The following is a 14517-nucleotide window of genomic DNA, read 5'->3' on the forward strand; positions in this document are numbered from 1 at the left end:
ATATATATATATATTTTTTTTACACTACCATTCAAAAGTTTGGGGTCAGTAAGACTAACAATTTTTTTAAAGATTCTCTGATAAATAGAAAGTTCAAAATAACAGCATTTCTTAAATTAAAAAAAAAAAAAAATATTTTGCAACATTATAAATGTATTTAATGTATATATTTGGTCAATTTAATGCATCCTTGTTGAAAACGAGTTTTACAGTACATAAAAAAAAAAAAAAACAATAATTCCCTTACCCCAAACTTTTTAACGGTATACTGATTGTGAAATACCTTGACCTTTAAGATCCATAACACTAAAATACATAAAATCGTACAAGGCTATCCTTTTTAAATCAGATAGCACTTAAGGATAGTTTACTAAAAATAAAAAGTCTGTCGTCATTTATTCACCCTCATATCATCTAAAATTATTTTCTTTTTTGTGTAAAATAATTAGAGAATTTAGGTTCGTTTCTTCCCCTCAAAAAGCTCTCATATGGCTTTAGATGACTTTGAATATGGCGTACGAGTTGTCTGAAAGAGCACAGGGATGGAATAAATTCTGTATAAATGGTGTGAGGGTGAGCAAATGATCGCTTAAGGTGACATGCATACTGGCAATAAATGTAAATGTGGACAATGTGGACAGTTACCACTATATCAAAATAAAATGTTCATTCACCAGATGTCCAGATATACCACATATTCCTTAAGAAGTCAGTTATTGTACAACATACTGCTATTCATACACTTTATAGGAGTAAATAAACAATTCTAAATTGTTCATCGGCAGAAACTAAATCGCATAACCACAATATAATGTCAGACCCACTATCACTAGGACATTGTGAGTGTGTTTCTTCTCTTTGAGTCCCTTCTTGGGAAAGGAACAAAGCTCCTCACTTCTTTAAACGATAAACCTGTGAATAATAATAATAAAAAAAAGATCAGTTTGCATTTACATACATAACATGTGCATATATATATAGTACAGCACACATAAATCTGTGTGTATAATATGTTGCTCACATTTCCACTCTTCTAAGGGCAATGTGGCGTTGTCATAGCGGTCATCGTATGGCGTGGGTACTGGGGAGTCCTCTGGGTCTCTCAGGCCATCAAAATAACTGTGTGCCAACGCAGCATCAGCAGTGAGACGAGCATCAGCATCTAACACCAGCATCATCTCAAGCAGATCTACCGCTGGGGTTAGTTACCAGTGCAGTGGCATTGAGGGACAACACAGTGGGTCAAAAACAGAGCAACATCATTAGAATAGCAAAAGCTGATATATGTATTATAATGTGAGCATTATTATATAAGTACAGGGCAAGCTGAGCTATTTTTTGATAATATTTTAAAGTTATTTTATCATTTATTAGGCTAGCTGGGTCAGATTTAGGTTGGTTAAGGTAGCAGAATATGCCAGTATAAAAGTTGTTATAGTTACCTACAACTAAAACCATAACATTTTTCGTTAATTCAAATAAAATAAATGTTAAATGAAATAAAATAAAATAAATAAAACAACAAAAAAAACATTTTGAAATTCAAACTGAAACAACATATATATATACAAACACACACACAATTTTTTTTAAAGAATACAAATGATACAAAATTCTAACTAAAACTTTATCTAAAATTAAAATGGAAAATAAACAAATACTAAATAATTCAAAATATAAATAAAATCTATAACAGAAACTCGATAATGGCAAAATAACACTATTTGTAGAGAAACACTTTACAATAATTTTTTTGTTTCTTTGAGAATCATCAAAATTGCTGGCAGGCAACTTTTTTTTAAATGCTTTTGGGGAAAGAGTTAATGTTAATCAATAAATATACTATTGTTGATTGTTAATGTTAATTAACAGAAGTGTATTAGTATAGAAATTAACATATTAAATGCGGTAAATATGCATTAAGTACTGTTAACTAACTGAACCTTTATTGTGGAGTGTTACCTATTCTAGAAATAACTGCAGAGTTAACAAAGCTTCAGAAAATTAACATTGAATAATAATTTCATTAAAATTGTTTAGCTGACATTTAATATTTTTTGGGATGCCTATTATTTTTCCAAGTTGCAATGCATAACAAACCTAGAAGTTTCCATCGGTGTTCCTTAGTAAAGAATATGTCTGGCAACACTAGGTGACATTCTATCTGACGCTTGGTGAAAAATGTAAAAACTTAAATTGTTCTGTTGCATTTGCTCAGCATCTTGTCATTTTTGTCAGAAATAATGGCATGTCACATTGACAGGCAGCAACTATGCAGTCAAACTAAATCATAAGTTTTACAATGAAAAAAAGTATCTTGCCAAGCAAGAAATGTGACAACATGACAAAGGAGTAATTTTTCATTGGGGTATTACTTACCTTTTTTACTGGCTCTGGGAAACAATGTTGAGAAGTCTTTGCGTGGATAGTGGGGCAGGGATTTGACATAGCTTTTTGCCTATTCAACAGCAATGAAGACATTGACATTGATTGAGATCAGGAATGACAGCGGAGTACAGTAGCTAACAGCAACCATCACGCAAAACGTTAATAATTCAAGCTGAATTTTCTCCCTAAATATTCAAGACCATTTTCTCAATCTTTCTTCACATTGCATTAGCAATTCATTCCAAGTTGCATCAGCGATCAGTCTCAGGTTTAATCAAGATTCAGACATATCATGTATTAAAGATACCATCATTTGGTAGCACTGAAAATGTCTTACCTCTGGGTTTTCTAGTTTCTCAATAAATTCTGGACCTGGTGTCCCTGTTACTTTCATTATCTGAATCAACTGGTCCATGTCTGAGTGTCAAAAGTTAAAGACAATGAACTTCATTTTTGACAATCATGACAAAAGGGAATAAGTTGGGCACAGCATTTCTAAATGCAATAGCAATTAACTAAATGACAGTGTACTGACTGTACATCAGTCATTTGAAATTTAATTAACAGAATGTTAAAAGTTTCACTTTCTGAAATCCAGCCCTCAGAATATGTTCATTCATTAAAAAATTGAAATAAATTAGGCAAAGTGAATGCTGAAGGATACAGTCTTTTCCTTTAAAGAGTGTTTTTCCATTGAACATTTCACCCATGATGCACCCAACAGACCAGATATCCACTAGAAAGTAGAAAAAGGCAACAATCAAACATATTGAACTATAATAATCATTGCAACCACCAGCCTTTAAAACAATGCAGAACATTTGACATACAGTACATTAATGCAGGAAATCTGAATCAGTAGAGCGCATTCGATCTAACTGACAATTAACGATTGAAATCTACATGAAGGAAGGGTATCTGAGCATTTCTAAAGACAACAATATTTAAAAATGCAAATTATTGATTGCAAATGATTTTGGTTGCTTATTAATAGTAAGGTAGTTGTTAAGTTTAGGTATCAGGTATGATTAGGTATGTAGAATATGTGCTTTTTAATTAATAATAAACAGCCAAAATGTTAAAGGTGCCAAAGAATGCAAAAAACGCTTTTATAAGGTGTTTGAACACAGCTGTGTGGGTCTATAATGGTAAAAATCCACTCACTCATTGTTTTATAATTCCAATAATTAATAAACAGTCTCTCCATACAAGAGATGGGTGCAGGGTTGCCAGGTTTTCACAACAAAACCCTTCTCCAGACATAAAGCAACCTGACAGCAACAGTAATAGTGTAGTAGCCCAATTCCACAGACTTGGCAACACTGGAAGGGAGGCGGGAGCCCCAGCTCATTCTCATTTAAAGGACACACACACATAAACAGAGCGTTTCAGCTCATACCCTAATTTTCATTTTCATTAATTTTATTTTTGGATTTTATATTCATTTACTTATTAACCGAAACCCATTAACATGTTAAATACATTTATTATTTGTAACTTTAACTTTCAATTATTTATTGTAAAAAAAAGAAATTTTCTAAATTAAATTTTCTATGGACCTCAAGATAATTTGTAAAGATTTAAATAAGTAAACTTGTATATACATAAGCTGTATGAGTTTATTTGTAAGGTGTCCATGTGTTGATATTGTAGGTATCATCCATTTTTTATTCAATATGCATGTTAGACCTATGAATACCAATGAGAGCATGTTAGAACTGCTCATATAAACCAACAGAGGTGCTATTGAACAGAAAAAAAAACTAACTGGAGCATAACAGATGACTAAATCAATATTTACTGTATTTAACCTCATATTCTAGATGATACTAAATCAGGGAACACATATTCTCTAATAACTAAGAGTTTCCCATCAATAAACACTTAATTTGCTGCTTACTGATAGGTAGTAAGGTGCTTGCTGTAGAAGTTATGTTTTGGTAAGGAGTAGGGTTAATGGATAAGGAATATGGTCCTGCAGAATAAGGCATTAATATGTGTTTACAAGTACTAATAACCAGCCAATGTGCTAGTAATATGCATGCTAATTAGCAACTAGTTAATAGTGAATGGTGTTCCCTAATAGTGTTACCATATGTTTTGCCTAATCAGAGTAAACCTAGCTCTCAGTAATAATTTTAAGAGGTGTGTATGTCTTAATGAATGACAAACATCTTGCCTGTCTGCGTGTAGTGCATCCAGTTTAGAATGACCTCAGGGGCCCGGTACCACCTCGTCACCACGTAACCGGTCATCTCTGCTTCTGTATGACGCGCCAGGCCAAAATCCAGGATCTGCAAAGAGACCAAATGCAGAGAGTCAGTGTCAACTGAAAGAGATTTACGCTTCTCTCTTTTATGGTGAAAGAATGGTGGCACAAACCTTCAGCTCACAGTCTTGGTTCACAGCCAGGTTTCCTGGTTTGAGGTCCTGCAATGCATAAAGGTGTTAATCTTCCTACAAAGACATTATTCTTGAACAATTACACAAGATCTTAGTGGATTTCTTAAGAAGTCTTTATTCTGAATGCGATGGACTGTATTTCACATTGAAAGTGAGCCAGGTGGCTTCTAACAGATCTGAGCATGTAGAGACACTGCCTCACCAAACAGGAAATCAGTGGCATTACCTCATAGGACAATGTGTGATAGGAAATCTCAGACAAAGCAAAAAGCACGGAACCCACTCATAATAATAGAATTAGAAAAACTTTATGGCACATTTCAGAACCTGCATGTAAAATGAAAAACTGGATAATTGTATAAATCACTTCTGTAGCTTGGCATACATTCATTTTTTTTCAATCTTTTCAATCTGTGCATCTAGCATTTAAAACATACTGCCAGAATGTCTCCAGAAAAGCACTCCTACAAATCTAAGAGCATCTTAATATTGTATTATAGATGCACACACTACCATTCAAAATTTTGGGGGGTCAGTAAGATTTTCATTTTTGTTATCTTAAACAGCAAGGATGCATTAAATTGATAAAAGTTACAGTGCATACATTTAAATAGTTACAAAAATATGTATTTCAAATAGATGCTGTTCATTTCAACTTTCTATTGAACTAAGAATCCAACAAATTTTTTTATAGTGTTCACAAAAATATTAAGCAGCACAACCGTTTTCAACACTGACAATCATAATAAATGTTGCTTGAGCACAAAATCAGCATATTAGAATGATTTCTGAAGGATCATGTGATACTGAAGACTGGAGGAATGATGCTGGCAATTCAGCTTTGCATAAGATGAATAAATTACATTTAGTAATATACTGAAATAGAAAACCGTTATTTTAAATTGCAGTATTAATTTACAATATTAAAGTTTTACTGTATTTTGATTAAATACAGCCTTGAGTATAAGATAATTATTTAAAAAAATATCTATATATTTTTATTTAAAAAAAATCTTACTGACCCCAAACTTTTGGACAGTACTGTAAATACCTATTTTAATAATCCAATAATGTTTCATAAATTTGCACATAACTTATTTCCCATTATTTGGAATTTGGATAAAGATATTCATAAATAATGAACAAAAACAGCTTTACATGTTGTAATACTTGATTAAAAACCAGAATCGTAACAGCAATCCATTTTATTAAATCTAATTGGACAAGCCACATGAGTGTGTTGTAAACTAGTTAATATGTGAATAAATATGAATTTGAAATATATTTATTCCTCTTAATCTGAGAGGGATGATTGCTCTCTCATCTTCTCAGATGAGAAGAAATGTTGTTAATGATTGTTGATAGTCCACTGATCAATACATATTAGTGAATTAGCATTAGTAAATGTAATTCATGGAGATGAAAACTCCCCCATGGAGCACATTTGCATCTCCCGGAGAAGAGCTACAACGATCCCAAGAGAGGCCATGTGCCTTTAATTCAGATCTGTGTGGAAATGATCATTATGAGCAGATGCTGTTTATTCATTGCCAGTCTCACTTACTCTGTGAATGATGCCAGCACCATGAATGTACTGTGGAGTGGAGAGAAACAGAGGGACAAAGAGGAAGAAAGAAATACCACAAATCAGTATTATGACATCCTTCACAGTGTTATGTTTCAGTATTTTATTACACTAATAGGACTGATCTGAAAGACTGCATTACCATTCCTACTGGCAATCATCTTAAGCCCAAAGTATACTTCTGTTTTTACAAGTACATCATTTTCCACTTTAGTTTTTTCAGATGTTGACCAACTTAAAGTCAACAGGAAACCACATTCACAACCCAGTTTACTTTGGGATTGTGATCAGGGGTTAGGGTTAACAAAAAAAAAAAATAATAATAATCCAGAGCCTGAACTTTTTTTTTTCCAGGGGTTGGGGGGGTGGCCATATACACACACGGTTATTTGTTAAAAAAAAGAGAAAATGATTTCCTTTGAAACTAACTGGTAACGTATCTGCCAATGCCATCAGCCCTTGACAGGCTCAGACTACAGATAATGGTGGGATATTTGAAACCGCAATAACAAGAAAGATTACTCACTACAATATTGTGCAAACACATTTAACATATAGGATGCTTTTGATATCAAGTTTTGCTGGTTAGATTTGTCCTTGACAAGGTACAAGATGATCTACAATTTAAAACATAAAACTTCTGAAACTGTTTAAAAAAAAAAATAATAAAAAAAAAAAATAATGGTAAATTAAATACTAGGAAATTTATATAAAATAGGAAATACACAAAGACAGGAAACTACAGTTCAGTTCAAAAAACTAAAAAAACTAAACAAAAAAATGTCCAAGAACTGGTAACTTAAAAGGGTCATATGATGCTTTTTTAAAGATCATTATTTTGTGTATCTAATTTAACAGAATATGTTGACATACTTTAATGTTAAAAAACATTATATTTTAAATACTGTACATTATTGTGGTTTCTCTATACCCCGCCTCTCTCAAATGCGTTGTTTACTAGAAAGCACCTCCTTTCGACAAACGCAGTCTGCTCTGATTGGCCAGCTTACCCAGTGCATTGTGATTGGCCGAACACCACAAGCATGGATCGGAAATGTAATGTTCCTTTTCTATAATCATGAGCTTCTTAGACATAAATATAAAAACAGTAAATAATGTCCTTAGTTTTACCATCAGTTCAAGCCAGAGTCGCGTGACAGACACAGTAATGAAGCTCGTATGTGTTTGCAGTACACAAGCCACGATTACGAAAGACTCCACTGCGACAGTGCTTTGTAACTCTGCTTATACATGCACAAATAGCTACATAACACACTAAAGGAAAAATAGAAATAGTATCATATGACCCCTTTAAACAAGGTTCATACAGATACTGCAAAATAAATTAAAATAAAAGTCTTTCAAGGACTTGCACTACTTTATCGGTTCTGATCCGGCACAGTGCCGGAGAACATTAAGCCCTGTATGGTGTATTTATAGAAAAAAGAAATTAAAGAAGCAATTCTTTCTTTATTATAATTTTTTCTTGTAATAAAGTGCACTGATGAATCATATGCAGCAAGTCCACAAACATACACTACCGTTCAAACATTTGAGGTCAAGAGTTTTTAAAAACGTCTTTAAAAAAAATAGAAGTCTCTTATGCTCACCAAGACTGCATTTATTTGATCAAAAATACAGTAAAACAAATATTGTGAAACAAAATTACAATAAAAAGAACTGTTTCTATTAATATATATTTTATGTATGAAATACATACAGTACAGACCAAAAGTTTGGACACACCTTATTATTCAAAGAGTTTTCTTCATTTTCATGACTATGAAAATTGTTGATTCACACAATATAAATATTCGGTAACATTGTAAATGTCTTTTAGGGGTGGAACGGTTTGTGGAAAAAAATCTAACTGTACGGTTCGGCACACACTAGGACTGCGGTTCAACTTAATTATGACAACACATCTGTAATGTGGTTTGCTATAAATAACACGTAAAACAAACAGGGTTTAGCTAATATATGTTTCTGTTGACGGATGCACGTTTTGGCCATTACAACGACGATGAATGGGGGGGGTGGGTTGGGGTGGGACGTGGACAATTCACTCTTGTTCAATGCGAATGCCGTATGCTGTAATATGAACAGACATTTATTCTGTCATACCCAGGTGGTGAGGCGTGCGCACACAGGTGAGACCTGAACAGCACACGTTGATAACTGTGCTTTAAGCTAAACTCTTTTAAAATTTACCAGTTTAAACTTTTAAGAGCGAGTGAGAAGATGTGTGCGTGTGTTTATCTGAAGCATGCAAACCCGCACCTCAGAATGCGTGCAAATATTAGCTCTCTCTGAAGTATTGTTTAAATGGACAAATTCACACACACACACAAAAAAAACTGAATCAGTGCATTCTCTTAAAGTGACAGCACGTTCTTAATATTAATCAAACAGCAACAAGAAAGAAATCACTCTTGTAACTTTTGTAACTTTAATAAAGATTAATCTTTAATTTATATTGTCAAATATGCAATGCTGTTTTACAATTCATTACTTTATTCAATTTCTGTACATAAAAACTAATGTAAGATTTTTTTTTAAATGACTATTTATTTGTATCTGTTCTCTCTTTTTTTTTTTACTTTGTGCTGTTTTTTATAGTTAGATATATTATTCTTATTTATTTTATTTTTATTTGACAGTATAGTTTTTCCCTAAACATTGCACATACCGATCGTACTGAAACCGTGACTTTAAAACAGAGACACAAGCAGAAGCGTAAGCTGAACCGTTTCACCCCTAATGTCTTTACTGTAAGTTTTGATCAATTCAATGCATCCTTGCTGAATTAATTTCTCTCAAAAAATAACTTTTCACTGACCTTGAACTTTTGAACGGAAGTGTATTAACAGTCAATTTTGGTTCCATGTTCTGTTCTGACTGGCTGTGTTGCATCACACAGCATTTTAATGCTCAGAAACTGTTGTAAACTTGTTACATCATGCCTGGTTGGGAAAATGTTGCCTCTTTTTGTGAGCTGTTTTGGTCTGACCTTTAGTCCGCACAGCATTTGATAGACCAGGAACTGGATACGGTCTTCTGTAAGGATGCCCTTGACTTTAGAGAGGTCTGTGTACATGTATGGCATCACCAGGTAGCTAAAACAGAAATCAACTGCTTATTTTTTTTTTTAAAGGAATAATTCACCAAAATATTAATTCGGTCATTATTTATTGACTATCATATCATTTAAAACCCATTTTCTTGTGTTATTTTTCATTTCTCCTTTTGTCTCTTTAAATATGTCTTAGAAAGGTCTCATTAAAAACTTACAAGTCTTGGAAGTCGTCCAGTCTGGAGGCAGGAGTGAAGACGTCTAACAAGCCTATTACCTTGGGTTGGACAGCAAAATTGACACAGGAAAAAAGCAAGTGAGTCACAGCCTTTTCAAGATGTTATAATGGTTTTCGATGGACAGTCTGACTGAATAAAGCGGCCTCGGTTTCAATGTAACCTTTTAAAAAATTAGATAAGGTTCTTATAGTTTATGATACCGCAATTAATCATCAGTGTGTCTCCAGGCGTCACAAATATCCTATTCTGAAATTACACAACGAGTCCGCCAAGCTAAACATTTGAAACTCACACCATTCTCAATGAAAGCAATGGGAGTATGGTGTGATAAAAGTCTTTTTGTGCCTTGCAAGTCATTCAAGCCATTGAAACTGCTGGAAAATAGAACTAACAATGTAAGCAGCAAGAACTGACCTCGAGGCACGTCAAGCATAAACGACACTTACATTTTCATGTTTCATATGTTTGAGCAGCCTCAGTTCACGATAGGCTCTCTTCGCGAAGATCTCTGACTGAAAGGGTCGGTGCAGCTTCTTGATGGCCACCTTCTCTTTGGATTTATTATTAATGGCCGAGCTAAGAATAGGAGAACAACCATAATCATTAACAAATATTGTGAACTGAGGTTGAAAATTTAATGACACACTGTAACAAATTCAGGAAATGATATAGAAACTGCAATATGCAAATAAGAATCTGCACAAGCATGTTAGTTGATGAGACGTTGCTTGGCTGCAAAGTCTTGTTGTCAAAGCATGTGGGTTTCACAGTCCCCCACTTTCACCAGTGTCTGATCTTAAAGCTGTTGTGAAGGTTTTGTGACATTGAACCAAGAACAGGAAATGTCAATGCTGCTGGGATATATCATGTCATGACTAAGTTTAGCAAAGATCTGACTGTAATAGCGAAAATACAATATATACAGTAGCATAAGCATCTAGAGCAGGGGTGTCAAACTCAATTCCTGGAGGGCCCTGCAGAGTTTAGATTAAACACTAATTAAACACACCTGATGCAACTAATCAAGGATTCAGTCTTATTTGAAAACAACATGGTATGTGTGTGTTGGAGCAGGGTTGGTACAAAACTCTGCAGGGCTCCGGCCCTCCAGGAATTGAGTTTGACACCCTTGATCTAGAGCAAATAACATGCCAAATTAGAAATGCATGATACATTGGTGACATCAGCAGCATAGTCAGTCTGATTTGGCCGTTACTGGTTGTTGAAAATAGTTAACAAAAAAAGTTTTCATAACTACAAAACATCCATTGTTCTATCATTCTTTTCTACTGTACAGTACATCTGACACCTTGTTTCCACTGAAAGCATGTGATTTCATGTGCATGTGAAACAGGCCTAACGGTGTAGATTTTTATCATATCGGTTATCATTCATAACCAAATTATCATTGGTTATCTTATCAGCTCAAAGTCTAAGATCAGACTGCCCCAAGTAAGTTTTAAAAGTAAGATTAACTTATTTGATAGGTATATTGAAAAAACTCAAGCCAGATTATGTCATTGACAGGGTATAGACACAACTTCACAGTACAATTTCATGAACTACCATGATTTCACAGTGTCCATGGCAAAACAACTTTTGTAATAACATTAATATTCAGAACATTACATTCCTTAAAACTAACTAGTACCTATTTGCATGGTACTACTTATTCTTTCATTGCTCCAGTCAGTAGGAGTGCAATGGTGATTAAGTTGTCTTTAAATTTCCGAAGTCATTATTCACTCGATAATTGCAGGTTGTCACTAGTTCCTGGGAGCACATTGAAAATTTTAGTTACTGCACAGGCTAAATCTTTCAGTTTTAGTAAATCTGAAACTACTTTAGTGAGCATAAACAAACATTTCTAAAGCATTTATTCATCTTACTTAATGTTCATTTTAACATTTACTAAAACTTTTGTATCTGTTATTATTACTTACTGGACCTGAGCTAACATGAACTAACAATGAACAGTTGAGTTTTAACTAACTTCAACAAAAAACGCAACAAATATATTAGTTAACATTATTTAATGTTACGTGTTACCGTATTCGCTTTAGACGAATACAGTATGTACCCCTGCCTAGGTTTTGCTTGCAACTATTCCAGTTTAACTAGAAAATATGAATGAGGTATAAGTACTTATTTCCCAGTTAACAATTTAATTATGAGCTACTAAATAATTCGTATGGACCTAACCTAAGTACTACTGTATTGACTAACAGAATCAAGTCTAGTCATTATTATTACTAACTATACGCTAGTTGGAAGCAATGAATGCTAAAGCGGCTTGCCACATTGTTCGACTTCATGTGGCAACCTGTTGAAAGGCAGTTCACGAGCGTCTACCTGCATGCCAGGAACTCACCACACGCTGCCATAAGCTCCCATTCCGATCTGCTTTAAGCAAATGTACTTGTTCGGAACTTCCCATAATGTACTGTTGATCTCCTCTCGACTGTATTCCACCCGTGACTCCATTTAGCGATGAAGGAAAACAAGCAAAGAGCAAACGTTCAACGCGCACACAGTGACTCCTACGCGATATTATGCATTCGAGCACCAAAACGTCACTGCGTAGGAACGATTCTTTTTCACGGACCAATATAAAACAGCCGTTTATCTGGTTCCATGTAGTGTGGAGCGGCTGCGGAATAGACGCTTTAAATCACTAGCCATTCAAACTTTGGAACGCTCCGTGATCGAACGCGCTGAGATCTGTCTGAGGTTGACGTCATGATCCCCCGCACACGCCCACTTTCGAATTTAAACAACTGCGGCTTTGATTGACGCACTGCTACTCACCTCCATGTAAACACACACGGGTGATTCTGCAGTTCAGTGCACACAAAGTATTGCTCGTTAACTTTGAATGCAATAAAATATATAGAAATTGATGTTTTAGCAAATTCTCATATAAATAGTTAAATAAATTCAAACTCTGATGCTCTATGATTGACTCTGATGATTGATTTCCTGTCACGTTCATGACAATCGACTCAGTTGTTCTTTAAAATGATTGCAGTCGACAGCAGTTCTTTACTATACAAACGTTAACATAGGACCAATTTAAAGTATTAGTTTTTAGGCTTTTTTGTAAAAAGTGCAAAGTAAAATTTACTTTTAACAATTTAGAAAATGTATTTGAAGGGAGATTAAGTTGTGAGAAATTCTACAAACACTTTAGGTAAATTAAACAAAACAATAACAATTTATTGACAGAGATAGATAGATAGATAGATAGATAGATAGATAGATAGATAGATAGATAGATAGATAGATAGATGAGGGAAACATGTAAATTAAAATGTTTGTGTAATTTCACAGAAATTCAGCAAATTTCACACACTTAATACATTTTTTAAAATTTAATTTATATTTAAAATATTTAATTTAAAATATTTTTATTAGATAAATTCAGCAAGCACTTAATTTAGGTAAAATTAAAAAAGAAACTAAGCAAATATCAAAACAAAGTATGATTTTTTTATACAGGCCTATAGAGAGAGAGGGAGAGGGAGAGAGAGATTTTGCTCTAAACAACGTATATTTACCTGCAAAGCCCAAATTCACTAATGGAACATCAGAATAGAGCAGATAAGGGACTAATATTCAGCCTGGCTGTATTGGAAACTGGCACATCCTATTGGTATATCAGGACACTTATACCAGCGTGATGGATTGTACAGTAAAGGTTATAGTGAGCCATCACAAAATTAAATGCAGTGGAGAATCTGCGAGTAGTAGCTCTTGGATATTCCCTCTGGGGCTTATTCATCTCTCTACTAGTTTTATGGGTACTGAACCACTCAATTATTGGAAGACTATAACAGTGAAAGACAAAAATAAATTCTTACAGGCTGCAATGAAAGCTTATTTATTTAAACAGATGCTTGCCACTAGATGGCACTGTCAGACAGTCATAATGTGAGCAGCAGCATTGGTTGCAGGCATGACATCTGTGTAATATTAGTCACAGAACCATAATCACAGACTGATTAGATGTGCCTTTTACTTATTATGTGAGATTCTGTAGCATGCTCCAACTACATATTGCAGCTTGTGAACCCATGAAAACCTATTAGGTCTCTAAGTTTAATATTTAAATATTAATGTGTTGGTTATAAAGGAATATGAAAACATTAACAGCTCAGCTTGTCTAATAAGCCCCTTCTAAATCCAACGAACATTTTCAGTGTCAGAGAGCTGGATGACATGCTCTTGTTAAAATGATGAATAAAAAAAAGTCACTGTTTTACAGCCATGACTTCCTGTGTTGCAGTGCAGAGATAATTGGCTCATTAGCAGCAGACTGCGTTGTGGTGGGCTCTTCCTTCCTGAACTAACGGTTGTGGGGGGCTTTGGCTCATCATCCGTTCTGAATAATCAAACTGGATCTAAATGTCAGTAGTGTCGCTCTAATATGTATTCATAACTCGGGGGGATTTATTTATGAAAATATCTGGGTGGTGGTGTAAACCAGAGCTAAAATACACATTTAAACCTGGATTGACACACTGGCAAATCATTTCAAACTAGTACATGTTGTTTTTTCTATCTTGTCTCTTGGAAAGCCTTTTATTAATAATGCACTATAATAATGCATTCAGAAGTCTTAATGAAACATTGAGTGGCGTTTTACAGCATTTAGAATTTTGCAGATTGTTCTGAACACAGAGAATATGACAGGTATGAGCTTCCCAAATGTGTCTTTTTTTTCTTCTTCAGGACCCATTTTTACACATCGACTAAAGCTGATGTTATCATCTGCCTAATTTTGCTAGCTTCTAATTAGCGATGAATTACGCCCACCATAAAGTTTGACT

The 14517-nt window shown here is 34.2% G+C and overlaps 1 protein-coding gene across 1 annotated transcript; it reads right to left on the reverse strand.

The window, feature by feature from the left end:
- Nucleotides 1-142: 142 nt before the first annotated feature.
- Nucleotides 143-12429, reverse strand: LOC113106988 (mitogen-activated protein kinase 13-like). Its single transcript, XM_026269097.1, has 12 exons — nt 12060-12429; nt 10135-10264; nt 9668-9726; nt 9387-9492; nt 6356-6385; nt 4771-4818; nt 4568-4682; nt 3053-3124; nt 2726-2805; nt 2380-2458; nt 1022-1195; nt 143-912 (listed from the first exon to the last, which is right to left on the reverse strand). The coding sequence occupies exons 1-12, from the start codon at nt 12170-12172 to the stop codon at nt 830-832; spliced, it is 1089 nt and encodes a 362-aa protein (XP_026124882.1). The 5' UTR covers nt 12173-12429; the 3' UTR covers nt 143-829.
- Between the last annotated feature and the right edge of the window lie 2088 nt (nt 12430-14517).

The sequence above is a fragment of the Carassius auratus genome, chromosome 8 (assembly GCF_003368295.1).
Source record: "Carassius auratus strain Wakin chromosome 8, ASM336829v1, whole genome shotgun sequence".
Taxonomy (NCBI): Eukaryota; Metazoa; Chordata; class Actinopteri; order Cypriniformes; family Cyprinidae; genus Carassius; species Carassius auratus.

What these genes read in the sequence shown, in the direction of transcription:
- LOC113106988 (XM_026269097.1), bottom strand. Translation starts at nt 12,172, where the DNA reads ATGGAGTCACGGGTGGAATACAGTCGAGAGGAGATCAACAGTACATTA. An exon ending in TCCCAGAGCCAGTAAAAAAG is followed by an intron (nt 1,196 to 2,379) that starts GTAAGTAATACC and finishes AACTAACCCCAG; the next exon opens with CGGTAGATCTGCTTGAGATG. An exon ending in GCCCTTAGAAGAGTGGAAAT is followed by an intron (nt 913 to 1,021) that starts GTGAGCAACATA and finishes TATTATTCACAG; the next exon opens with GTTTATCGTTTAAAGAAGTG.